The sequence below is a fragment of the Sorex fumeus genome, unplaced genomic scaffold (assembly GCF_029834395.1).
Source record: "Sorex fumeus unplaced genomic scaffold, SorFum_2.1 ptg000081l, whole genome shotgun sequence".
Lineage (NCBI taxonomy): Eukaryota > Metazoa > Chordata > Mammalia > Eulipotyphla > Soricidae > Sorex > Sorex fumeus.
Window position 1 is genome coordinate 13,010,067 of NW_026606138.1, and position 27,660 is coordinate 13,037,726.

Below are 27,660 nucleotides of genomic sequence, written 5' to 3' on the forward strand. Positions count from 1 at the left end.
CCAATAAACAGAAAAACCACAATTCAGACTCAGAGTTGGACAAATATCGTTTATAGAACCCAGAGCAGCATTTTCCAACTCGGCACCATTTGGCAGCCAGGGGAACCCTAGGATATTCCAAGAGGTGAAAGCACTTAAGTAGAGACTCAAGAAATGAGACTGGGGGCTGCTGGTATAGTACAAGGGGACCTCAGGAAGGAAACCAGGTCAGAAGGGGACCATGGTTGGAAAAAGGTTGAGAAAGACTAGCCAGAGGGATTCTTACAAAAGAAAGAATAGTGTGTGTGGGTGCTGTGTGGGGTTTAATGGAGTATGTGTATGGTGTTTGTGTGTTTTCTGGGTAGCATGTAGAAGGTATATTTTGTGCGTGAGTGTGTGTGAGGGTGTATGGGATATGGGTATCTTGTATATGTGCTGAGTTTGTGTGTTCTGCGGGCATGTGAGACTGTGTGGGCTGTTCCATGGGGGATGAGAAAGTTTGAGGTGTTCTGTGGGGGTGAGAATGTGTGGGGTGTTCTGTGGTGGATGAGAATGTGTGGAGTGTTCTTTGGGGCATGAAAAAGTGTTGAGTGTTCTGTGGGGGGTGTGATAACGTGTGGGGTGTTCTGTGAGGTGTGAGAATAGGTGGTATGTTCTGTGGGGGTGAGAATGAGGGGTATTCTGTAGGGGTGAGAATGTGTGGGTATTCTATGGGGGGGTGAGAAAGTGTGGAATGTTCCGGGGGTGTGAGAATGTGAGAGGTGTTCTGTGGGAGATGTGAGAATGTGTGGATGTTCTGTGGGATTGAGAATGTGAGGGGTGTTCTGTGGAAGTGAGAATATGGGTGTTCTGTGGGAGTGAGAATGTGAGGGGTGTTCTGTGGAAGTGAGAATATGGGTGTTCTGTGGGAGTGAGAATGTGAGGGGTGTTCTGTGGGAGTGAGAATGTGAGGGGTGTTCTGTGGAATTGAGAATGTGAGGGGTGTTCTGTAGGAGTGAGAATGTGAGGGGTGTTCTGGGGGAGTGAGAATGTTAGGGGTGTTCTGTGGGAGTGAGAATGTGTGGGTGTTCTATGGGGGGTGAGAAAGTCTGGAATGTTTTGGGGGTGTGAGAATGTGAGGGGTGTTCTTTGGGAGATGTGAGAATGTGTGGATGTTCTGTGAGATTGAGAATGTGAGGGGAGTTCTGTGGAAGTGAGAATATGGGTGTTCTGTGGGAGTGAGAATGTGAGGGGTGTTCTGTGGAATTGAGAATGTGAGGGGTGTTCTGTAGGAGTGAGAATGTGAGGGGTGTTCTGTAGGAGTGAGAATGTTAGGGGTGTTCTGGGGGAGTGAGAATGTGTGGGTGGGGTGTTCTGTGGAATTGAGAATGTGAGGGGTGTTTTGTGGGAGTGAGAATGTGAGGGATGTTCTGTGGAATTGAGAATGTGAGGGGTGTTTTGTGGGAGTGAGAATGTGAGGGGTGTTCTGTGGGGGCTGAGAATGTGATGGGTGTTCTGTGGGAGTGAGAATGTGAGGGGTGTTCTGTAGGGGGATGAGAATGTGAGGTATGTTCTGTGTTCTGTGGGAGTGAGAATGTGTGGGGTGATTTGTGGGGGATGAGAATGTGAGGGGTGTTCTGTGGGAGTGAGAATGTGAGGGGTGTTCTGAGGGAGTGAGAATGTTAGGGGTGTTCTGTGGGAGTGAGAATGTGTGGGTGTTCTATGGGGGGGTGAGAAAGTGTGGAATGTTTTGGGGGTGTGAGAATGTGAGGGGTGTTCTGTGGGAGATGTGAGAATGTGTGGATGTTCTGTGAGATTGAGAATGTGAGGGGTGTTCTGTGGAACTGAGAATATGGGTGTTCTGTGGGAGTGAGAATGTGAGGGATGTTCTGTGGGAGTGAGAATGTGAGGGGTGTTCTGTGGAATTGAGAATGTGAGGGGTGTTCTGTAGGAGTGAGAATGTGAGGGGTTTTTTGGGGGAGTGAGAATGTTAGGGGTGTTCTGGGGGAGTGAGAATGTGTGGGTGGGGTGTTCTGTGGAAGTGAGAATATGGGTGTTCTGTGGGAGTGAGAATGTGAGGGATGTTCTGTGGAATTGAGAATGTGAGGGGTGTTTTGTGGGAGTGAGAATGTGAGGGGTGTTCTGTGGGGGCTGAGAATGTGAGGGGTGTTCTGTGGGAGTGAGAATGTGAGGGGTGTCCTGTGGGAGTGAGAATGTGTGGGGTGTTCTGTAGGGGGATGAGAATGTGAGGTATGTTCTGTGTTCTGTGGGAGTGAGAATGTGTGGGGTGATTTGTGGGGGATGAGAATGTGAGGGGTGTTCTGTGGGAGTGAGAATGTGAGGGGTGTTCTGTGGGGGTGTGAGCTTGTGGGAGGCATGTTGTGTGTGAGAGTATGTGGAGACTTTGAGAGAGATTGGGAGGGTGTGGGTGGAAATGTATGAGAGAGTGGGCAGTGTTCTGGGGAGGGGTATTCTCTGAGGTGTGTGTGAGAGTGTGGCAGTATGTTCTGTGTGAGAGTGGGGGGGTCTGGGTGGTAATATGTGAGAGTAGGGAGGGCTGTTTTGTATGTTTTCTGTGAGTAGAGAACACAGAGTTGCCTATGTTCTGTGTGAGTTGGGAGAGTGTGGAGAGGTGGTCCTCGACAAGACTGTCAGGTGCTGAGGCACCTATCTCCATGAGGTTCCTGAGGAGAGGCGTTATCCATGAGTACTCTGACCTTTCTCCCCAGCTGTGAAGTTTGGCCGGATGTCCAAGAAGCAGAGAGACAGCCTGTACGCAGAGGTGCAGAAGCACCGGCTGCAGCAGCAGCAGCGAGACCACCCGCAGCAGCCAGGGGAGGCTGAGCCACTGACGCCCACCTACAGCATCTCCGCCAATGGGCTCACGGAGCTGCATGACGAGCTGAGCACCTACATCGACGGGCACACCCCGGAGGGCAGCAAGGCCGACTCTGCCGTCAGCAGCTTCTACCTGGACATACAGCCCTCCCCGGACCAGTCGGGCCTGGACATCAACGGGATCAAACCGGAACCCATCTGCGACTACACGCCCGCATCAGGCTTCTTCCCCTACTGCTCCTTCACTAACGGAGAGACCTCCCCAACGGTGTCCATGGCAGAGCTAGGTAACGCTTCGGGCGCTCCTGCCTGAGGTGGGATGAGCGTGGCCTTGACCTAGAGCTTATGGGGAGGGGCCTAGCAGGACAGTCACCCACCATGTGGGCCCCTCACATCCCTCCTGCCCGCTGCCTTACTGCTCTCCACTGTTCCATACCAAGGCAGCAGTCTCTCAACACCCACATGTGGTGTGGGCTATTTCTTGTATGTGGTTTGTGTGTCCTCAGGGTTGAGAATATGGGTCATTCCGTGGGGGTGTGAGACTGTGGGAGGCATTTGGGCCTCGCAAAGGTCTTGAAGCCATGTAGGACTGTGTGAGCTCAGAAAACCAACCCCAGTTTTGCTCTTTTGTAGCCCAGTCTGGCTTTATGCACAAGGATGGCAGCACATACAAGAATGTCTTGTTGGTTCCTATGCAAAACTATTAAAAAAAAATGTTAGGCCCTTAGAGCCATAGTACAGCAGGTAGAGTATTTGCCTTGCTCACGCTGACTCAGGTTCAATCCCCAGCACTCTCTGTTGTCCCCTGAGCCTGCTAGTGGTGATTCCTGAGTGCAGAGCCAGGAGTAATCCCTAAGCATTGCCGGGAATGGTCCAAAAACACGCAAAAAAAATTTTGTTTATCCCTGAAGTCAAGAAATAATACAGCAGGTAAGGCACTCACTGTGCGTGTGGCTAACCCAGCTCAGAGTTCCAGCAGGGCCAAGATGGCTCCCCCAGTAAGACTTGAAATGACCCCTAGATGGATTCCGAGGGAATCCCTAGTCATCCCTAGATGGTTCCCCAAGAGATGTTTGCCCCAATACCACCAGGAGTGATCCCTAAGTGCAGAACCAGGAATAAGCCCTTAGCATTGCTGGGTGTGGCTCCAAAACCAAAAGGGAATAAGAAAGAAAGAAAAGAAGCATTGAATTTCTTGTTAAAATTTAAACCTAAGTAAACACTGAAAGTTCAGATTTTCAATTCTTGGGGTGGGGGGGGGGGGGGCTGGACTTTTGAAGGACACAATTTCCTGATGCCATAAAGCTAACATCTCTAGGTCAGCACTCTCACTCTCCCACCCTCCTCCCACCTCGTCTGTCCCCCACCCCTCTCTCTCCCACCCCTCTCTCTCCCGCCCTTCTCTCTCCCACCCCCTTCTCTTTCTCCTACCCCCCTCTCCCTCCGACCCCCACTCTCTCTCGCCCACCCTCCTCTCTCGCCCACCCCCATTCTATCCCACTGTCCCTCTCCAGACCCCTCTCTCTCCCGCCCCTCTCTCTCTGCCCCCTCCCACCCCTCCTCCAGCCTCCATCTCTCCCCTTCTCTTTCCCACCCCCCTTTCTCCCACCTCCCCCTTCTCCCCACTCCCCGCTCTTGACTTCTCCCCGTTAAATCAGCTGCCCAACCCCTGTAGACCTGAGTATTACCACCCTGAAATCTTAAAGACCAAATGACTCTTAAAGGAAAATTGGCATCTTTACCTACTAAAATGTATTAGCGATGAATATCGTTGACAAAACTGAGAGATGCCATGGAAGATTCCCCATGCCAAGAAGAAAGCCTTATTTCCTGAGAGCTCTGGTATTGTTGCTTCCAGAGCAACATGACCTAGAAATGTTGATAGCGCTGAAAATGGGGAATCTTTCTATTTGCGGGATGTTGTGTTAATACCCTCTATTATATTTAATCGATTTTTAAGTACAGCACTATAATTAGAGAAACTTTGATAAGAACCTTTGCAGTTTTTGCCTTTGATCTGGTCCTCCCAAGGATTCCTCACACAAGGTTATAATCTCTTGGGATATTTCAATTAGTGGCTGTGGAGATGACTCGCTTAATATGAAGAGAGGCCAAGGCTTCAGAGGAAAAGAATCTGCAGGATCTGACTTGAGCACAGAAAAGTCTCAGTTCACAGGAATAATGGTTGTGGTCTTTAGATCACTCCTCCACCTCTGTCCCCCAGCACACGGCTTTAAGTGAAATTTATATTTCTGGTAAAATATTTCTCCAAATAGAACAGATTGAATGCGCCTTACGTTTTTTTTTACACGAGCACCTCTTTATGGGTCTAAATTTAAATCCTCAAGAGCAGGGACATTTTAAGTTTAGTCTTTAACCACTGAGCAGCATTAAAGGTACGCTGCCGCTCTTTTGATTAACAGAAAAACCTCTGAACTAGAAGCCAAGCTGAGCGGAGGTGGGTTTGATTTTTTTTTTCTTGAACTAGAACAAAACCCTTCCATTTTTGTCCCGAAGTCTTGCTTGGTGGAGCCTTAAGCAGGACAGTCATGAAAGTGAAATTTCCAGAAATGAGTAAGGATTTGATTGAAAACTAACACGGTCTCATGGAAAATGACCTATCTCGATTTAGGTTTGTCTCTACCACATCAAAAATACTGGTGGATCTGTCCCAGTTGCCTGTTCAATGTTCTAAACCCTGAAATGAATCCGCAGAGCTTAGCCGAAGTGTTACCCTTAAACATGGCACTGTGCTCCATGTGCACTAATGCCTGAGTGGGCTGGAAAAAAACCATCCTGACCCCTTCCTTTCTTCCCTACAGATGAATTTCCTCTTCCTTCTTCTTACTAAATTTGCCCTCTCTTTATGCACTTAGTTTCTCATACTCTCTCCATGTTCTCCTAAGTTAGGGATTTTCACATGCATTATAGTGTTTTCTATGATGAATAAAATTTAGGATTCTTCCCCACACTAAATAAGAACTATTCTGTTACATTCACATGTGCAGATTGATACCAGGAGCCCAGAAGCAGGACCAGAATCACTGCTCACATTCTGCCAAGTCTCTGAAGCTCCCAGAGATCTCTCTGAGGGTTGAGGTCCTGCTCTCTTTCTCGTGAACTCAGACTCCCGGCTCCATTTTAGGCTAGATTTCATCCTCAGACTGAAAACAAATCAAGCCAGTTGTACAACTGCAAAATAAATGGTACATTAGAATATCCTAAGCTCAATTCTTTCGAGAATAATATAAACATCTATTACTTTTCATAGAAATATGTTTCTGCATTCCTAACAAGGAAATTTTGCCTTTGATATTTTTTTATTACCTGGATCATACATTTCAGAGGAATAGTCTATATTCATGGAGAAAAAAAAAAGAAACAAGAACTCTACCTGCATTTATTTTATTGTCCTTGACAGATATAAACTGGCAGATTGGACTAAGCACAATAAGTCCGTTTATGTGGATTGTGATCCTTGTTTTCCATTGGCTATACCAGCAAGTATACGTCATGTGAACTCTGCAGCAAACGGTCTCCCTGTCTGTAAAGTATGAAGTACAAGTACAGTATGAGGACAGTCTCTGGGACCATTCTCTGTGTGTCCGAAGAAATCTGTGACACCTTGGAAAATTCTATTAACTCACTCTGGCACAGTCTTCTCATATCTGAAATAAATACTAATAGTTTTCTTCCTTCAGTTACTATGAAGACACACACACACACACACACACACACACACACAGAGTCTAGAACAGAGGTTTCCAAACTGATTTGACCTACTGGTACTGGCCCCTATTCAGGAAAAAAAAATCCCTCAGCACCCCTCTAGAAATTCAGCTTTTTTAAGGGAAGAAATTGAAAGTGCACCCCTTGTCCCACCACGTTATACCTCCCCACTGGTCATTCCAACCCACACCCCAGGAGACGCTCTAGAAAATGATGTAGTGAGTACTATATTGTTACTAATTATTATATCATGATGTTTAATCATCACTATTAAACTGAGAAGAGTTTGGACCAGTTTATATATAAAATTCCACTCCACCAGGAAACTCTGTGGTTAGTTAATGTAGAACGCAGAACTTCCCACCTAGTCTGGAGGTCTTGACTGCAGAACTCCCATACTATTTAACTTCTCTTCAGCCAGATTATGTTGTCCTTGACTTAAACAGAGACTTAAAAATAGCAGTGTCTCCAGTCTTCTGCTTGCCAGATCCTTGGGGTTGGGCTCAGAGCAGCGGTCAGCAGAGGCAAGCATGTAACTACTGCCCTCTACCGTTCCTCGGGGCCCGTCCTCCCTCTCTGTCTTCATGCCTTCACACCTGGCAGGACGTGGTAAGATGGTGAGGACTGTGGAGAGGGGGACATGACGTAGGTTCTTACGTTACTAAAGAGAAGATGATCAAAAGAGAAATGCTCTGAGCCCCCTCCCGCCTTCTCAGAGGAAGCCCCACAGAGATGAACACTTTGTCATCACTTTTCTTACCTGTCATTTCCTCTGCACACAGGTAGCTGCTTGTCTCTGAGATGTTATTTCTCTTTCCTTGTCTCTCTATAAGCATTATTGATCCTATAAAGACAGGAGTTACTGGTGCCTTTTTGGTTCTCTGTTTCCTTGTCTTCTGTGTTTTCTTTTGCTTCTGGTATTCACCACATCTGTTTCCATGTGCCTGTTGCCAAGTAGAATTGTTCCAGTGTGTTGCATGCCTCTGAGAGCCTAGTCTCAAGCTTCCTGTAGGTGTACCTGACTGTTTTCATACAAACTATCCTGACTCTTCTCGACAAGCAATAACAAACCACCAGATAGCCATGCTTACTCATGTTGACAGTTTGCATTCAATATGATTCTTTTATTTATTTAAGGTTTTGGGGGCCATATCTGGTAATGCTCAGAGGTTACTCCTGGCTCTGTGCTCAGGAATTACCCCTGGTGGTGTTCGGGGAACCATATGGAATGCTTAGGATCCAATTTAGGTGACCCTCATGCAGGGCAAGAACCTTACCTGCTCTACTATCAGCCCATCTCAACAACAGGATCCTATTAAATGACTTTCCTAGCCTCTCTTATAGGAGAATCATTTGGGGATGGGGTCCTCTGCTCAGCCCTCTCCCTCCGTCTTGCCAGTTCACTTCTGTCCTCCCCTTCTAGGGCAAGTATTCCCAATAAGCTCCTGACTTAGTTGCTCTCTTTCAGGTGCGGCCTTCTCATTGGCCCTCCTGCCTCTCTCCTCCAAGCATCCAATCACAAAGTTTACTCCTTTTCTCCCTCCAGAGACAGGGTGCTGTGTGGCACCACCCCTAGGGAATCCCCAGTCCAGATTCTCAGTTCAAAGGTCACCCTTCAGGATTGGACTTTGACCTACTCAGACTTCTACTTTGATGCTCACACTGTCTCATCTGTCTCTTTTTCTCAAAGGTCATATTGCTTCTCTTCACCAATAATCCCTTGAAAGGGGAACTAGGTATCTGTTCACAACACTTTCCCCCCGCCTACCAATACCTATCCATCTTTTGGAGTCCAACTCCACAAACTTGACTTTTGCCAAAAAGCGTCCCTCTGCCCCTTCCCCTAAGATAACACCCGTCTTGCCCTTTTCTGACAATGATCTGTTTTTCTTGTTTTTCTGCTATAATTCAGTGACATGCTTAATTGCCTGGTATCCTGAATTATCCTTTTAGCATGTCTAGGCATGCTCCAGATTCTAAATTCCTAGAGAAACATCTTTGGCATCTGTTTCTTTATTTGACATCTTATCTCAGGCTTCCAACTCTCATACACACCAGAATAATATGACAAATGTTTACATAATCTGTACTGGGCTCCTCCCCATTCTCAACTTATTCTAAATGCCAAAGTCATCTAATTCTCAAAGAAGACTTTTGGAAGACTGTTTTACTCACTTTACATGTGAGGAAATTAAAAAATCAATACAGTTTAAATAACTCATCCAAGAGCACTAGCTGGTAAATAGTAGTCCCGATTTTTAGACCCACGCACTAATATTCCAGTGTTGAGCTCTTAAACACAGACCTTCAGCCATGCTTGTTCTTCTATTTGTAGGAAAAATAAGAGTTCTCATCAGAAAAGGGTATCATTTCTTAACTTTTCCAGAGTAATCCTCCTTGTGGCAGTGTAATAAAAGATGTGCCTTTCTAAAAATGCCAGAAAGAAGCTATGTCAATCATTTCCCATACTATTGAGGTCAATATTTGTTCTTTCCCAGACTTTGTGCAAAGGCACAACTCAGTCTAGGTCATTCGTGTTGGTCACAGAACAAGGTGAAAGTTAGGATAGTCTTTTTCTTTTCCAGTCCTTATTGTAAAAGTTATGTTTTGCACCTGATGTTCCAAAATACAGACTCGTTCCAAAGTGCTTAATTCAAGGTGTAGAAATAAAAACTCACTCCGCATGTTTTTTTACACTCACTGCTTTAAAAATCAGAGACTAGCCAATTTTCCAGACTTGACTTTTTATGGCCGTGATTTCCTATTTTTTCTTTAGAACACCTTGCACAGAATATATCTAAATCACACCTGGAAACTTGCCAGTACTTGAGAGAAGAGCTCCAGCAGATCACGTGGCAGACTTTCCTTCAGGAGGAGATTGAGAACTATCAAAACAAGGTATGCATAAAGGAGAAAAAAGTTTTGTTTTTCCTATTTTTTTTTTTGCTTCTTGGGGCCACACCCAGCATGCTCAGGGGTTACTCCTGTTCTGTGTCCAGGAACTACTCCTGGTGGCACTTGGGGGCTGTAAGGGATGCCGGAGATCTGCCCCAAGTCAACTGTAACCAAGGCAAGCGTCCTACCTGCTGTACTACCACTCTGGCCCCCTCTTACAGGAAATTTTATGGAGGTTGGAGGCAGTGTGGGCAAAACATTTAATCAAGAGAACAAACAGACCAACCAATCTTCATTGGTCTGTCACCAGAAAACAGATTTCTAGTTAAAAAAAAAAATCCTTCAAGAGGTCAAAGAGGTAGTACAGGGGTTATGGAACTTTTTGGGGGGCTTAAGGGGGTCACAACCAGCTATGCAAAGGGGTTACTACTCCTGGCTTTGCACTCAGAAATTATTCCTGGTGTTGCTCAGGGGACCATATGGGATGCTGGGAATCAAACCCAGGTTGACAGCTGCAAGGCAAACACCCTACTATCGCTTCAGCCCCTTATGGCACTTTTCATGCATGCAGCTGATCCTAGTCCAATCCCTGGTCACCACAGGATCCCATGGCTTCATGGAGTACAGATTTGGAGGCTTCCAGACCCACCAAATGTGGTTTTGCTGTCCTCTCCCAAACTCTCAACCCCCAAGCCCCCAAATTCCCTATCACCACTGGGTCCCTGGATAATTCCAGCACTGCAGAACCTAACAGCAATGCATCCTGGGGCCAGGGCATAGAACTGTTAACCCAGTGACCAATAATTATCAGGAGAGACCCTAGGGTCTCTTGAGCAAGCCCACTCCACCCTTGTCCCAAAACAAAATTTTCTTCCCAACCATTCATGCACATGGAGCTTTGTCACCTTATTGAGATGCCAGCATGTGTTTTCTGCGGAGCTAAAAAAGAGTTTGGAGGGTGTGTATCCAGATTAGTTTGGAAGATAGAATCACAACTCCAGGCACAACTCAGAACCAGAAGCTGACAAACAATGCTGCTAACTTGGGTTTTCCCATGAAATAGGGAGCAAAAAGTAGCCTCCGTGAGAAGGTCAAGGGCTGGAGAAGGGTAACAAGTATCCGTTCTTCTTTTAGTGAAAGAACAAGATACAACTTCTATTTGATCATAGATATTCTGGTTTAGGAAGGCCCATAGAGATCATTAAAGCTAATCCTTTTGGGCTGGAGAGATAGTGCAGAAGGCAAGGCAGTTTGTTCTACCCCTAGCATCTTATTTGGTCCCCTAAACCCAAACAGGAGTGAACCCTGAATACCACCAGGTGTGACCCCCAAACAAAATTTGACTTTACACATGAGAAAACAGATATCTCTTGGCCTGTGTTGGCCTCTGGCAAGGGATAGAAACCATCAGACTAGACCAAGACTCTTGGTTCCTCATTCGAAGCCAAGATTGCAGGAGTGAGTGAGCATCCCACCTGGTCAGTTACCCTCTAACTAAACTGCAGTGGAACAATCTCAGAATTCAAAATCATAAACTAGGGGAGGTTCTGGAACAGCACTTCATGCCTTTGTTTGACCTGGTGGTAGCAGGTAGCTCTGTTACTTTTGTAGGAGAAGCTGAAGCTCGAAAGCCATGAGAAGGAGCGGCCCCTGGGAGCAGCCCAGTGAGTGGTAGGGTTAACTCCCTGGCCTAGTCCTGAGGAGCTAAGAGCCATCAGAGCATCTGCGTCCATTTACAAAAAACAGGGACCTGTTCTTGGGAAAACAAAACAAGACAAGGATGTCCTAAGCACCCAACTCACTGCAGCAGACGTCACTGGGTACCTTCTCTTCCCTTCCCCCTGTAAAGCATGCTGAACTTCCCCCAGCAAAAGTCACTGCTTAAGGGAAGATTTCCCCCAGTGGTTCCTTTGTGTGGCCTTGAGTGAAAGCAGAGGCAGCATTTCATCTGATGCTACACATCTGCTCAGAGCATCCTTCCTCTCCCTTTCCCTCCAGTAAGGCAGGAGAGTATCGGAGCTGAGGAAGGACATGGAAGCCAGAGTTATGATCTAAGTAATTTTAGATCATTTTAAAATCTACCACCATGGAACAATAGTACAGCAGGTAGAACATTTACCTTGCACGAGGCTGACCAGGGTTTGATCCACAATACCCGGTATGGACCCCCATGCTCACCAGGAGTGATCCCTGGGTTCAAGGAACCTGAAGTAAGTCCTGAGCACCATTGTGTGTTCAGTATGTCCCTTCCACCCCTCACCACCCCCCATGCAAAAAAAAAAATGGGAAAGAATAATCTGCCAGCCTTTCTCAATCCTCTTCTAAAGCTGGATTTTTCCAGGCAGGAATATTGGGGCAGTTGTGCCAAAATTGTGGTCACTGTGACAGTTTGTATGCTTTCCCTGACACAGCAGCGGGAGGTGATGTGGCAGCTGTGCTCCATCAAGATCACGGAAGCGATACAGTACGTGGTGGAATTTGCCAAGCGCATTGATGGGTTTATGGAGCTGTGTCAAAACGATCAAATTGTGCTTCTCAAAGCAGGTATGTGCTTCACCAGTGAGTCTCGAGATCACTTTCTGACCTGCTTTTTATCTGCTTGTTAAAAAAATGCTTGCTAAGGAACGTGTCCTAAGTGGTTAATCTATTGCCAGTGAGAAGAGCTCAGGTTCCTCATAGCAGAAACTGAGTTCTTTGGAATGGTTTTTTAGCATTTTGCAGGAAAAACTTCCCCGCCATTGCATCTCCTCCAGGTAAAAACATTGGTTGGAAAAACTCAATCTGCATCCCCAAGTTTTGCTCTTACCTTTTCCCTCATCTTTATTCAGTGCTCCAGGGCCCCCCAACACAATGGGAAGTTGTCAGGAAGAAGGTTGTAGAACTTAAACATTAGTTGCTTGATTTTCATATAATTAATAGGAATGAATGTTTTTCCTTGGCTTTAGATTCCACAGCTATCATTAAATGTGTTCCATACCTTTTGTTTTGGTTTTTTAGTTTTGTTTTGTTTCGTTTTTACTTTTTGGATCACACCCAGCAATGCTCAGGGGTTACTCCTGACTCTGCACTCAGGAATTACTCCTGGCAGTGCTCAGGGGACCATATGGGATGCTGGGAATCGAACCCAGGTCAACCGCATGCAAGGCAAACGCCCTACCTGCTGTGCTATCACTCTGGCCCCAAATGTGTTCTATACCTTTTTGGATGGAGAGTGGGTATAGCTGAGAATTGCTGAAACCACCCGCTGCCCTTCCACAAAAAGAAGGCTCCTTCAAAATAAACACCAATTGGGCTATTTGGATCAGTACAAAAAGTAGCGTGTTTGCCTTGCATGCAGCTGACCTGACACTGTGGAGGGTCCCTACAGAGCATTGCCAGGAGTTATTCCTGAGCACAAAGTCAGGAGTAAACCCTGAGCACCAAATAAACCAAAGAAAACTCGCCAAGATACAATCATCAAAGTCTTGTGTCATTGTTCAGGTTCTCTGGAGGTGGTGTTTATTAGAATGTGCCGTGCCTTTGACTCTCAGAATAACACCGTGTACTTTGATGGGAAATATGCTAGTCCTGAAGTCTTCAAATCCTTAGGTAAGGAACCTGCTGAATGTCAGGGGTCTAGGACAAGATGGGAGTTGGGTGCAAGCTGGTGATGAACAAAGTGAGAACTGCTTATAGATAAATAAGAATTAAGAGCTCTTGTAGCTGCTTTACTTTATAATAAATCATAGTAGAAAATTCATATAACTCAAGTGTTTTTTGTTGCTTGTACAAGTAAAAATCTAGTTTGGCTTTTTTCCCATTGATAGTGAAGGGGGTACTAGAAAAAATATATATGTATATATCCTACCAGTTTCCTTCCAGGATTTAGGAACCAGATTTTCAGGGGATATATCATTCATATAAAGCACAAGATATGATTTGATCCAGAAAACCAAGCCATGAACTACAAGTTTACCTTCCCTCAAATAAAAATTGAAACAGAATGAAATTCAGATCTCAAGAAAATATAGTATAGGTTGGTGAAACAGGGGCATATACTTTTAAAATAACTTTTTTGAGTTCTAAAATTTAAATAAAGTGGGAGAAATCTTTAATAAGAATAGAACAGTCTGAGATACATTGGTAAGTGATTTTTTAAAATGACTAAATGATGGAAGGTAGGTCATAACTCTTTGTTATGTCACATGAATATATAACACATACATCTGAAGCTATGAAACTGTAGAAATGTTCTTACTATCCCCTTAGAACTTCAACAACTTGCCTCTTCCATAGTTTTATCCTATGATGATAACCATAATCCTATATTGTCTTTATTTGGATCATGGCAGGTTGTGAAGACTTCATTAGCTTTGTATTTGAATTTGGCAAGAGTTTATGTTCTATGCACCTGACTGAAGATGAAATTGCATTATTTTCTGCATTTGTACTGATGTCAGCAGGTAAGATAACCAAAGAAAATGGTTTTTTATTGTCCAGTAAAGAGTTTTTCATAAGGCACACCACTTTTTGCCACTACAGAATATACAGGAACCTGCCAAGAGAAATAGTGACCCTTATTAAATGTGCTTTTCTCAACAAATAACTTCCCGCTAATCCTCTACACATACACACACAAACTCATAATACCTCTTCTCATAAGTCCTCCTCCTCTTCTGAAAAGGAATCTTGAGAACCAAGTGAATTCACAGTTAGCTTCCTGATAACAGCTGGAGTAGAGGAGGGTTGCCCTATTTAACCTCAAAGATTTTTTTTGTTTTTTGGTTGGTTGATTGGTCTGGTTGAGTTTTAAGGGGTACATCTGATGGTGGTGCTCAGAGCTTATTCCTGGCTCTGGCTCTGCACTCAGGGATCACTGCTGGCGGGACTTGGGGGACTAGGGTATCGGGGATTAAACCTTGGCCAATCATATGCAAGGCAAGTGCCCTCCCTGCCCATTGGACTATCTCTCTGGGCTCTTAACCTCATGGGTTTTAAAGACATTCTCCTTCTTTTGTAAAATTTGTTTGGACACCATCTTTAAGTTAGTTTGAATTCAATCCACGTTTTCAGCACTACACTCTTAGAGATTTGAAAATTTACCACCTTCTGTTTAGCATTTATACACAAAAAGTCTTTATCCTAAATGACTAACCTTTGGCTTAGAATTCTAATTCCTTCTGTTGCCCTGAACCATAAGGATTTTTCACGTTTCCCATAAAGGGCAGCAATATTGCTAGGAGTATTCAAACCAACTTCTAACCAGAAAGGGTTGAAGGGACTCAGGTGAATGACCCTGGATTTAATTGACTCTATCTTCAGAAAGTGATGGTGAGGACTTTCCCAATCATAAAGTATTCATTTAAGTGGAAATGTCTAGCTTTCTGTTTTATGGCCATCAAAAGTTGTCTACTGATAGGAGCAGATTTTCAAAAGAGGAGTAAAGCCCCTCTTACTCTCTAAATAAACATCACTTGTATAATTAGCAGTGCCTCAAAGTCAGTTGGGGTATTCTGAAACCATGTTAAAGGAAAACTGACAAATATTCTATCTCATTTTTAGATCGCTCATGGCTGCAAGAAAAGGTTAAGATAGAAAAACTGCAACAGAAAATTCAACTAGCTCTTCAACACGTCCTACAGAAGAATCACCGAGAAGACGGAATACTAACGAAGGTAAGAGCAGACGGTCCGGCAGCTGGTCCAGCTGCCTGAATTGTAACTGGTTGCTAGCTGCCCTTATAAGGTCTGACCAACCACCATGATAACAAACAAGAGCTACTGGCAAGAAATGACCCCCTTTCAAAAAATTATTTTGGGCCAAAATTCTGCTTCAATTCTGTCTCTAATAGGGCAACAGATTTTTTTAATGCCTTTATGAATTCTGGAAGTCCTCTTATTTCACCAGATGGGCTTAAAGCAGAGATAATGTTCTGCCTTGATGTAAATTAGAAAAAGAATCTTTGAACATAGGAGTAGGGAGTATGAAGGATGCAAAAAAGTAACCACGATAACTATATATTCTAATTTTAGTTCTATTTCCATGAAATTCATTAGTAGTCAACAATAAATTACCATTGTATTTTCTTCATCAATTTCCTATTATTACCCTGTATTCAAAGCAAGAAGTTCATTTTTGATAATTATTATCTTATGCAATAAAATTATAATTATGATGTCAATTTAAAGTATGCTAATATCCTTTAGTGCTAATGCTAATATTAGTAGTTGGGCTTAGAAAATTTGACTTTATTCTTTCTTGGGTTTTTAAATATATGTGTTTTATGCATTATTTAAATATGTGTGAGAGAATGATTTGAGTATGTGTGGTTTTCTCTTCTGCTTGTTTCCTTTCTCCTGGTAGCTAGGTTAGGTCAGAGAACAGAAGTTGCAGGTTAATTGCTGCTTCAGCTTTTACTTTGCAGTGGTTAAGATAGAGCTTGAGGCAAGAATGGGAGATAGAAGTATGAAAAAATCTCAGGGACTCTCCTCTCTCCAACTTACTCAAAGGCAAGACATGAATACTTTTATTCTTAGGATGTACCTTTTTTATTTTAGGGAGCACGAGATCTGTGATCTGGAAAGATCACCTCTTAGAGAGGATTACAAGTGGTCCCTGATTTAAGATGGTTCAACTTACCCTTTCTTGACTTATCATGATGTGGAAGCAGTGTGTGTTCAGTGCAACTTGAATTGTGTTCTTTTCCTGAACAAGTGACTTACAGCCCAGTGTGATGCCATGAGTCTGGGCTTACTGAGATCCACCAGGAGACTCAGTGACCTGCTTATTTCTTACTCTCTTTATCATATTCACCAATTGCAAGGTCTGTTCAACACTTGGCTATAAAGCAGGTTTTATGTCAGAGGGGTTTTGCCCAGCCATTGTGTGGGTATAAGTGTTCTGAGCACGTTTAAGTAGGCTAGGTTTAAGTATGATAGCTTAGTGTATATGTGCACCTTTATATACACGATGGTATTCCCTTGTGGTGGATTTAATTGGAAGGACCCCATATGTTGAGGAATATCAGTGCTTGGGGTTAAATAACAAGGTCTATATGCTTATAGAACACTTAAGACTTCTAAAAAGATTTTTGTGTGTTTTCGGGCCACACCCAGCAGTGCTAGTATTACTCTTAGCTCTGAGCTCACCAATCATTGCTAGAGGGCCTATATGGGATGCCAGGGATAAGACCTGGATCCGTGTGTGTAAGGCAAGCGCCTACCCACTGTACAATTGGTCTGGTCCTGAGACTTTCAAAAAGACTTTTACAAGTCATGTTTCTTGGTTTATCAAGTTTGTTATTGAGGGGCCAGAGCTATAGCACAGTGGGTAGGGCGTTTGTCTTGCACGCAGCACACCTGGGTTCCATTCCCAGCATCCCATATGGTCCCCTGAGCACCACCAGGAGTAATTCCTGAGTGCATTAGCCAGAAGTAACCCCTGTGCATTGCCGGATGTGTCAAAAAAAATTTGTTATTGAAATTCTCAAACTCATCCTCAACTGGTCTGTGCTGGGACCCTTGTCCAAGCCTTCTGATTATGTAGTTTTTCTACCCAAGATCTTTTGCTTAGACCCCATAATTGATTTTTCTGTATCCAAAGCTCTTTGTTGAAAGGAAATTTCGCCCTGGTTTCAAGTAGTAGGACAAGTTCTGATCCAGAACAGAGAAGTTTCCTCTGGCTGTGGGGAGCCCCTCCACCTCCTCTCCCCACAGAGATGGCTCTTCCTAGTGCTTCCTAGAGAGTAGGGGAGAAGGAGATGAGATACATGGGTGTCATCTTGACTCTGCCACTTTTGCTTGTGAGCATCTGTGGGAACTATGTAACTGTGTCATTGGAATCCTAGGATTGTGTGATATGACTATATCATTCCTTTAGCAGTCCTCTGCCTCTGGATGTTGGGAATTTTGCCATTCTTCAGACCTTGTCAAGATCAATCCTGACACCCTGCCTTTTGACTCTCATGTCTGTCCTTTCTGACTCCTGTCCTTTCTTCCACCCACAGTTAATATGCAAGGTGTCTACATTAAGAGCCTTATGTGGACGACATACAGAAAAGCTCATGGCATTTAAAGCAATATACCCAGACATTGTGCGACTCCATTTTCCTCCATTATACAAGGAATTGTTCACTTCAGAATTTGAGCCAGCAATGCAAATCGATGGGTAAATGTATCACCTAAGCACTTCTCGAATGTCTGAAGTACACACGTGAGAATCAACGACAAAAATTAACCGAGACACTTTCTATGGCCCTGCACAGACCTGGAGCGTCAGCACACTGCACATCTTTTGGTGATGGGGTCAGGCAAAGGAGGGGAAACAATGAAAACCAATAAAAGTTGAACTTGTTTTTCTCATGCATATGATTTCCATTCTGCCTACAGATATGGACCCTTTTTGTCTCAGCTTCTTGACCGTTGGCCTCTGTTTACAACAGAAGGAGGGTACTAAACTCGGAGGATTTCCTTTCTTGTAGCTCACTGCCCACAGACTTTCCACAGAGTCACCAATCTGTCGGTCATCACAGAACCCAGCGATAACCGGTGGCTGGTGTGCAGAGCGGAGGCTGCGGCGTCACTTTGCACAACTTGCTCTTTGGTTCATGAAGGAAGTTTTCGTTCTTTTCACCGATTATTGCCAGTCATCAGGACGGCATGAAAGGGTCCATAGCACTAGCAACAATAGCATTATAATATATTACAGGGTAAATGGGCATGAAGACTATATATAGCTAAAAGAGATATTGTTTATATATTGTTTTAATTAATATAAAAATGTAGTTACTGGTGTAGCTTTTCCTGTTGAATTGATAAGGCACTTTCGTTTTGCACCTTTTTCTTTAAATTAAATGCTAGCGTGCTCACTGTCATGTTGTATGTGCACCAGAAACACAAGTTTAACTGAGAAGGCTTGGAAGGTACATCGGGAGGTATTTATGCTGCTGTTTACAAAATCACTTTTAAAAGTCTGGCTGGTCATATCTAGAAATCCCAGTGTTGGAATTTTTTTTAAGCCCACAAATTTGAAATGAAAATGAAAACTAGAACTCTCCCTAAATTTGCTATGTGGTCACTTAAAGGATAGATGTGTTTATGCTTCATCATGCACTTGATTTTTGAAAAGCTTTTGAAGATGCTGCCTGGTGAGGGCTGGGGGAGGGCTCCCCCACACCCCCTGTCCTTGCAGGGACCCCATCTCCACTTACAATTCCTGTGCTTTGAGAGCAAATCAGCAACCAGGATATTTGTGGGAAATCTGACTTTCATTCTATAAAGGATTCAAAGATTGTATGGGGGGAGGGGGAGTGGGCGAACATATGTGAGGACTGAAAGCATTTACTTGCATGGATGTTTGTGTTCTTGGCATAATCTGGGAACTCTGAGAGTTATCTCGGAGGGAAACTAGTTCTAGACTAGCTGCCTCTAGAGACTCGAATTCTAGAAGTTCACTCTCCGAACTTCATGGACTGGGTCTTGGGGTTGGGATGGGGGGGGTGGAGGGAAGCCCCCAGTGCTGAACCAGTTTATCTTATTTAAACATTGACTGTGTTAAGCCTCTGAAGTGAAGTGGATGCTAGCTGCGAACATTGACTATTGTATTTATCTTCACTAGAAAACTGTGGACTATAATTTATTTTAAGTATTTAGAAGATTGTTAGGCCTTTGTATGCAGGTGAGAAATATGGAGGTTTTTTTGTTTGTTTGTTTGTTGTTTCACTTGTTGAGTTGTCTTGTTAAGTTGTTTTGATTTTATTTTTAAAGAATTCCCAGTGAGGAGGGGAAGGGAGGAGAAACAGGTTGGTTTTTTTAAAAGAAGCAGCCTTTGTGCAGGGTAGGTAGGGAGTATGCATCCCAACAGCTGGTCTGACATCAAAGAGACTCTGTTTATACAAAAAAAAAAAAAAGGAACTGTTAGGAGATAAAGGTGGGAGTGTCCAAACTGCCCCACAAAGGGGAGATTCCTTTACCACCAGGGTCCCCCATGGATCTTGCACAGGAATGTGCCCCCCATGTCTGATCCCCATGCAGGCTCTTACTTCTAACCCCACTGGGCTTCTAATGTACTTCCTGCAGAATGTGGAAGAAGGGATGAAATTAGTTACATAGAAGTGTGTATGAAGCCTAAATAACATCTAAAGCTTTTTCTTTTTTCAAAAAAATATATAAGGGTTTAACTATCAATAGATGAGAGTAATATTTACTTAAATTTCTTACAAGGACAGAAAACTTTAATGTGCTTATGTAAAGAGGCTAATATCAGCATATAGTATTTATATGTGGGCAAGAAGGGTTGAATCAGATTTTAATTTAAATAAGCAGAGGTCCTTTAAAGATCAATAATATTTATATTCAGTAAGAAGCACCAACCTTATTTCAGTTATTTATTTGTGCTCTTTCCCTACTATTGTTTCTTTGTAAGGGGAAAATGGTGTTTTGTATTTTTATTTTTATTTTGGTTGGGTTTTATGGGATGTTTTCTTGAGTGTTTGGGGAGGGAGTCATTCAGATTCTCTAAATTTGGGATGCTTTTATTAAAGTCTATTAACTTCTTTTTAACCAAAGCTTTCTGAATATGACCAGCCTCAGGTGCTAGCGCATTAAAGAGCAACTAAACCTAATTCCAGTGTCCATTTGTGAGAGAAGAGCTCCTTGACCTTCTCTAAGGGTGAGAGAGAACACAATGCAGAACTTAAAATAAATTCTTTTTTCCCAAGAAAAGAATTTGCATGTAACCCAATGCAAACAAACAGACAAACAAACAAACAAACAAAAAAAGCAAAAATTCAGAAAAAAAAAAAGCTCTAATGCCAGCAATAAAAATGCTGTAGTGGCATTGCTTTCAGAGTAAACCAAGATGCATTGACATGACGCTGCTGCCAGGTCTTTATGAAAGAGCAGGGTGCGGACTTTTAAGGGCAAAGCTCATAGGTGTGAGAGAATAGAATAGTAGACGTGTGCTCAGTGATTTGAGGGAACAGCGATTATTTGGGTGAAGGTTGAAATCTGAAGTTAAAAATAAATTCAATTGCAAACAACATGGAGTCCAGAAAAGAAGGTGGGGGGAAATGGCATTTTTAATTTTTCTCTTTATTCTAGAACTTTGTGATGACATGGACTACCGGTGAGGCCAGAACAATCATTCTTAATAGTTTTTATAATTAACCTTTCCTAATCTTAAATGTCCAGTAGGCTTTTAATGATTGGTATCACATCATTACTATCCCGGCCGCTATAACGCCTTTTATACAATATTTTTACATAGGGTAAATAAGGCTTTTGTATAAAAAGAATGCTTTTAGTCACAATGGTGTCCAAATGGTTGCATTATTTCATGAAGAAACTGGCCTTGGTCACAATGAAAACAAAAGTGCAGATGAAAGTGCTTTTTTGGACAGTTTGCAAATTGTGTTAAAGCTATGGTTTGGGTTTGTTTTGTTTGTTTTTGTTTTTTAAGTATTCAGCATCCTAATTTGAGTTAAAGCTATGGATATTTTTTTAAAGTCTTCAGCATCCTAATTCACCCTTCCTAACTTAAGGAAAACTTGACTTTTAAGACACTGCTTCTAAGTTTGGTTGTTCTTTATAGTGGGGATACCCAGATTTCTGTGAGCATAGGGAGTGGGCTGAGGATCAAGTGAGGAGGGAGTGAGTGTGGTGTGTGTGTGTGTGTGTATGTGTGTGTGTATGTGTGTGGTGTGGTATTCATATGTACAAGATGTGTGTTTCAGACCGCTTCTAGGCTACTAAGTGTCAATGGAAAAGAAAAATGTATTCAAAATAAGTAAATCAAAACTAGAAGATGGGAGAAAAAAAGATTTATTCTATACAAAGCCTTGTCTGGACCACTTTAGAGAGACTTCTATTTTTTTAACCCTTCTATAAATATTTGATGGCACTTGAAATATTCCTGCAATAAAATGTGATTTGTGTAAAGAAAAAAAAAGATTTTGTAATGTGAAACAAAGAAAGAAAGTAATGTAATTTTCTAAAAAAAGAAATACAAACAAACAAACTTTGTATTATTTTCTTGATGGAATTTGTCTATCTGTCTTTAGGAGACTTTTTATTTCATTGAATGTGCCATAGTAGAAATATATGTTTTTAGTTTTAGAGTAAAGAATAGATATTTGTGTTCCGACATTCCAAAATGCAAAACAACCTAGTAAAATCTTAAATGAAAAGGTTTCAGTAGGATGTAAGCTTCTCTCATCGTTGCTTTTTTGCACATGTTCTGCATTCCTCTCTAGTGCAATATGTACATAGAGCACTTGCGGGTGTACTTTGATCCCTCAGGGAAAAAATACATATTTGTATAGTTGTTTTGGTTTTTTTTTCTTTTTCTTTTTTTTTTTTTGGCTAAGGAATGTCGATTGAATCACGTTGATTGAATCACTTGTTCTTGTTGAGGGGCAGCCAGATAATAATCCTAAAGCCACTGTTTCCAACATTGATTGTTGAAATCATGTGTCCTTCCAGCGCTATTATTTAAAACTAATAATAATAATAATAATAATAAAGTTATTTTCTGACAGTTCTTTGTGCTGATTGGTGAACAAAAAGGGTAAATAAGCACCTTATGATTGACTAACTGTGAATGACAATCCATCTTGATATCAACAATAGAAACCCTATCATTTTGGAGTTGGGGTTAAGAGTCAGAAATGATGTGCTCAGGGATCTCCTAAAACTCTTCAAACAGGGTGGCCAGTACTACTGGGACAAATTGTGTTTTTTTAGTGTTAATGATAATAAAACTATCCCGCCAAGGCACAAGTGAACTGTAGAGCTGCATGTGTGTGTCTAAGATACTAAGATACTCTTAGCTAGTATCTCATTTTGTGGAGTCTGAAACATATTGTTTTTCAGTCTCATGTGGTTAAAAACCCCGAATCACTTCTATGGCAATGCCGACTTATATTAGTCTGTTCAAAAGACACCTAGCAATAGGGCAACCCCGAGAAATTCTGCACTTACCATGTCTCTAATGATTAAACAGTCATTATCAATAGATCTGTGCTGTTCTCATTCAAAAACTCTGTCACATTCCACATATGATGGACAAAAGTTTCAAAATCCAGTAGAGATGAGAGCCTTGTCTACCAGCGCAGTGAGAGAGGTAAATACTTTTTGAATGTTTTTGGTTGTTTTTTTTTTAATGCCAGCAAAGAGCTGTTAACTTCACATGTTCTACAAAAGTAAACTAAAACACAGACAAAAAAAATCCCTTGATGTAAAATAATTATATTTCCACCTTTGTACTTCACATCGGTCATAGGAAAGCTCATGTCTACAGATTAGACTGCCTGCGGAACAGCAATGTGAGCTGGCTTTTAGGGTTCCATTTTACACTTTTGAAATAAAGTTTTGCTCTTCTATTTCCATATATTACTTTCTATAAAATCAGTGAATCTCACTGTAATTGCTGACTTTGATGCTTCCCACATGTGGAATACATCATCAGAAGAAGCTTTTACATATTTTCTTACTCCATAAAGAAGCGTGATTTGGAAAACTTTCTATTAGATGAAAAATAAATCTTTACCTTGGTTTTAATATATTTACATATAAATGCATATACATCAATTACTAACCTTTATATAATACATACTATTATCACCACTCATTTCTTACAAAGACATGACACAATAGAACCCTATTAAAAAAAACACAACATTATCCTGTAGACAAGATTCTGTCTAGAAAAGCAATTGCAACAATAATCTTTATGTACTACTATTAGTCTGTGATACATGTCTTTATTCTCTTCCCAACACCTCATGTAAGATTCTTCCAGGTTGATTAGCAAGACCGGCTTATTTTTATTTGTTTTAAAGAGATTAGAAGGCTTCTCATCATTGTCTTTACAAAGCAATTGATTTTGTTTCTGGATATGTTTGTTGATGGGAGGTCAGTTTTGTCAAACTCTCAGAAGTGTTTTTAAATAATCCGGAAGCTTGACTTCATACCAATCAAACATTGTAGGAATCTATCTCCATGTGTCATCACACCCTCGGAACATAGAGCAATAAATACATTCTGTCATTGATTTCTTTATAAATGAATGGCAGAATATCTGATCCAAATAGCAGTGCTTTTCCAGCAATGCTATATAACATGGAGTCTTGTGTTAAGAAAGTGAATATGAACATTTTAACTAGATGCCTAGATTCCATCTTTTCTGTTTACATTTAGTGTGTTTGCCACATTGGCACTGTCACACATTTTTCCTTCTGAGAGCTAATGCAAGGTAGCTCGCTATTAGTGTGACAGTGCCACACATGCCATTCTGTTGCAATAGAGCAACTCAGTTCTCTCCAGTGTTCATTTTTCACTCATCATTACTTTGTGTGGATAAATACTATTTCTAAGAACTTGGTTATCATTAAGCAGATTACATGTGTAAATATATTCTTCTTGAGCAATAGAGTGAAAATTATTTCACACACACACAAAAAAATCTGTATGTACTGTACACATCTTCCTGAATCCAAAAATTCTCTTTTTATCCATGGTGGTCTGAAATCTCCTCTAAAACAGTGGTATATTTTTAAACATTAGGACATTAGCTGGCTGCTTCTTTAAATGTATCTGTGTTGTCTGCCTGCTCCTTTTATGGAGATGTGTTTTTGTATTGGATGTTTGAGCCAATGGGAGGCTTCAAGCTACAACATATTTTCCCAGTTTAAATATATTTAACATATGACAAACCCCAGACAAGGCTTTTAATATGTATAAAGAACTGCAGTGTTAGGTGGTTTATTTGCAAACCGTTTTCAATGTTGTCCATTTTTATGGCACCTTTAACAATATTCTTGTTTCCAAAGTACAAAAAAATAGGTTAAATAATCTAGCCATAACTGAATGTCAAGCAATAAAACAAATGACTTTTGTGCATAGACTTAAAAAAGATACAAATTTTAGACATCTGCATGTAAATGCAATCTCTTGTTTACTGCTTTCTTCAACTTGAGCAATTGATTCCTTATTTACTATTAACTTAAGAACTTGTAATGGCCTGTAAACATTTTCTCTCTTACTCTTCTTTCAAATTTACCTTTGTCCCTGCTTTTGAGTCATAATATTTAATGTCGTTCTGCACACCTCTATACAGTTAACTTTTTGGCTTTCATTCTGTATAGATAAGAAGATGTTATATTATAAACAGCCTACTCAGTGCAAATATTTATCTGTTTATCAAATTCACAATATGCTGTATAATACTGGTTTTACTATATAATCTATTTTAGACATAGCTGTTTAGAACTAGAGTGTGCTATTTTTGTGTTTTTCTGATGTGTGGTGCTAGATAAGTTACTTTTGTGAACAAAAGAAAATCCCTTTTATTCCTAGACAATACCACCTTTGGGTCTTGTTAATTTCACTGAGTATAAATATATATTTGTATATATATATATACACATATATATCTATATATATATCTACCTGTGCCCAACTGGCAGCTGTATCAGAGTGCTGGTTTTGGGACATGCTTTTCTCTTTAAAAACATACTCTCATTATATAAATTATTCTAGAGCATATTTAATTAGGATAAAATTACTTCCTTAGTTACAGATATTTGACATCTATAAGGTAAATTTGTTTTATAAATCTGAGTATATGCAAATATATTCACTTTTACATATATTTTCCTTTGGGCCTTCATCTCATATTTCCCAAGTGAAAAAATAATTTTCCAAAATTCAAGATCCTAAAAAAATATGAATTTAATGGAGCAATACCTTTTTAAACAAAGAAATAATCTATCGGCACTTGACAGTGTTGTGTACTTAGCTCCCATTATAGAAAACAGGCAATTGTACAAAATATCCCTGATGGCTTGATGACATAGTAAGTTTTCCCCCCTCCCACCTGAACCAGGAGAATTAAGGAGACTGTTGGGTCATAAAGCAATCTCAACAAGAGTTGTCCTGTTTTAATGTGACCTCAACCAGTTCTGTGAACTGAGTGAAGGGCCTTCATTTTAAAAGCATTTTAATAGTGAGCTTAGTTAAACTTTTTCACCCATTCTCCCAAGACCTGTTGACATTGTTAAAGGTACATCAAATATCTAACTAAGGATGTAGTTAACCTTATTAAATATTGATTAGAATTGTTCTGTAATATTACTGAATTTATAAGATCTTTAGCAAAGATTTTTGAGCAATTTATAAATATAGAGCAAATGTTTCTGTTTACTGCACTTTTTGTAATTGAAAGCGATAAATTCTCAAGCCACAATTCTTGGCTTTCATGCACTGCATATTTACCCACAATTCTAGACATTTTCCATTTTTATGGAAGAGTTTCTGTCACCTTAATTATAAATGTAATCATGTGGTTAATGAGAGCTAATGCTAATAGTTAACCTTTTAAAGTAAATGGGGTACAGTTTCAGGAGAAATATCTTTTAATACAAATCACATCATTCCTTAGTCCTTTGCTTAGAGATTGGAATCTTTTTTTTCCTTAAGAAAAAAAAATGAGTATCCTAAGCTTCTTGAGGGTTTGTGTCTCTTTGCGTCTGCACAATGGCCAATACATGTCACCATTTGATCATTATTGAATGACAAGTCTGTCCCAATAAAACTTTTCCCTGGGTTGTTTTGGTAAATTTATAAAGTATGCCAAGCCTTATGGTTAATACTTTCTTCTACAATCAACTACTAAAGCCACATTTGAAAAGACCACATGAAATGCTGATTCTAATTGTGTGTAGCTCTTGAAAATTAAGCACACAAATTTCACAAAACTCTGTGAGTAACAAACTCCGCCTTCTGTAAATATACATGCAAGTTTGGAACCAGTAATACTGTACCTATAAATATATACTGTCTGTTTTGTGTACAGTATGTAAAAACTCCTTTTCTGCCACACTAAAAATGCAAGCCATTTATGGTAATCTTAAAAAATAGTATTGTACTAAAACTTTGCTAATGATCTTTATTAGACGATCATCCAACTTTTCACTTACATTGGGTTTTCTTTTCAATTCACTCTGACAGTAGTCTGCTTATTTCCAGCTGTTTGTTATTTTATCTTGTCCTGAATATAAAAAAATATTTTGATTCATTTTGTAAATACAAACTGTAAAAAAGAGAGATTTAATGTTGTCTTTTAAATACTCCAATTTTCATTCTAATATGAATGTTGTTATATTGTACTTAGAAACTGTACCTTTAATATTACATTACCTTTATTAAAAGTGCATTGAACACATCAATTTTAGATGTGCTTTATGTACTGTTATCCTATAATAAAATTTCAGCTTCTAATGGAACATTCGCCTTGTTTTTCTTCCTTTTCCTTGGTTATTTGCTACATTGTTTTCTGACTTAAGGTTTCTTAAGTGTTTTCCACTTGTGATCCATTCCAAGTGTGATATATTTCTGCCCAAGAAAGTTTCATGTGACCCCAGGTATATAAAATAGGTATATAGATTAAACATTATATTAAACACTATAATAAATGGTAAATTCATTTTGATTGTTTCTTTGATTTTGTTTTGTTTGGCAGCCACAGCTGGAAGTGCTCTTTTTACTCCTGGCTCTGCACTCAGGGATCATTTCTTGAGAGGCTTGGGGGACCTATGGGGGTGTTGGGAATAAATGTGGGTTAGCCGCCTGCAAGGCCAGCTCCTTCCTTGCTTGCAGTACTATCTTTTGATCACCCCACCTTCAGCTATCCTTTGATCAGAGAAGACAAAGAATGTTTCACTGTTGAAATAAAGCCTGCTGATTGATAATGGATGCCAGAAATGTAGATTCAGGATTCTGAGGTTGCTGTTTAACTTCAAAAAGAAGGAACCATACTTTTTAGCAATATCTGCTCTGAGTGTAGGCAGGGGAAATTGTGAGCACATACCATCCTTTCTTAGTAATGATACAAATTACTTTTTAAATAATGACCATTTTTTATTTATTTGTTTGTTGGGGAGGTACACAAGTGTTGCTCAGGGCTTACTCCTGGCTCTTCGTGGGGTACCGTATGTGGTGCCAGGTGTTAAACATGGGTTAGATCCATGCAAGACAAGAGACGTTCCTGCTGTACTATAGCTCTGGCCCAATCCTATTGATGAACTTCCAAAAGCCTCTCTTCTGCTTTTCATTGCTATACTCAGGGCAAGCTCATATCCGCCTTTTGTTTGAGGTTGATGACCCCCCCCTCTCTGTCTTTGCACCAGTTGTGAGCTGGATAAAACCCTTTTGGTTCTAATATCATTTTTCTTGGATGTTGGAAAGAGAAAACAAACTGCTTTTT

General features: G+C 41.0%; 1 protein-coding gene across 3 annotated transcripts in view; it reads left to right on the forward strand.

The window, feature by feature from the left end:
• RORA (RAR related orphan receptor A) overlaps positions 1-26,680 on the forward strand; it is a 744,445-nt gene extending 717,765 nt beyond the window's left edge. For all 3 annotated transcript variants that reach the window (XM_056130838.1, XM_056130839.1, XM_056130841.1), the window contains 7 exons: positions 2,688-3,083; positions 9,302-9,423; positions 11,832-11,964; positions 12,901-13,008; positions 13,752-13,862; positions 14,962-15,074; positions 17,405-26,680. In XM_056130838.1, coding sequence (XP_055986813.1) covers positions 2,688-3,083; positions 9,302-9,423; positions 11,832-11,964; positions 12,901-13,008; positions 13,752-13,862; positions 14,962-15,074; positions 17,405-17,569 — 1,148 coding nt within the window. In that variant the 3' untranslated portion in view covers positions 17,570-26,680. The remainder of the gene's footprint in view (positions 1-2,687; positions 3,084-9,301; positions 9,424-11,831; positions 11,965-12,900; positions 13,009-13,751; positions 13,863-14,961; positions 15,075-17,404) is intronic.
• Positions 26,681-27,660: the final 980 nt, after the last annotated feature.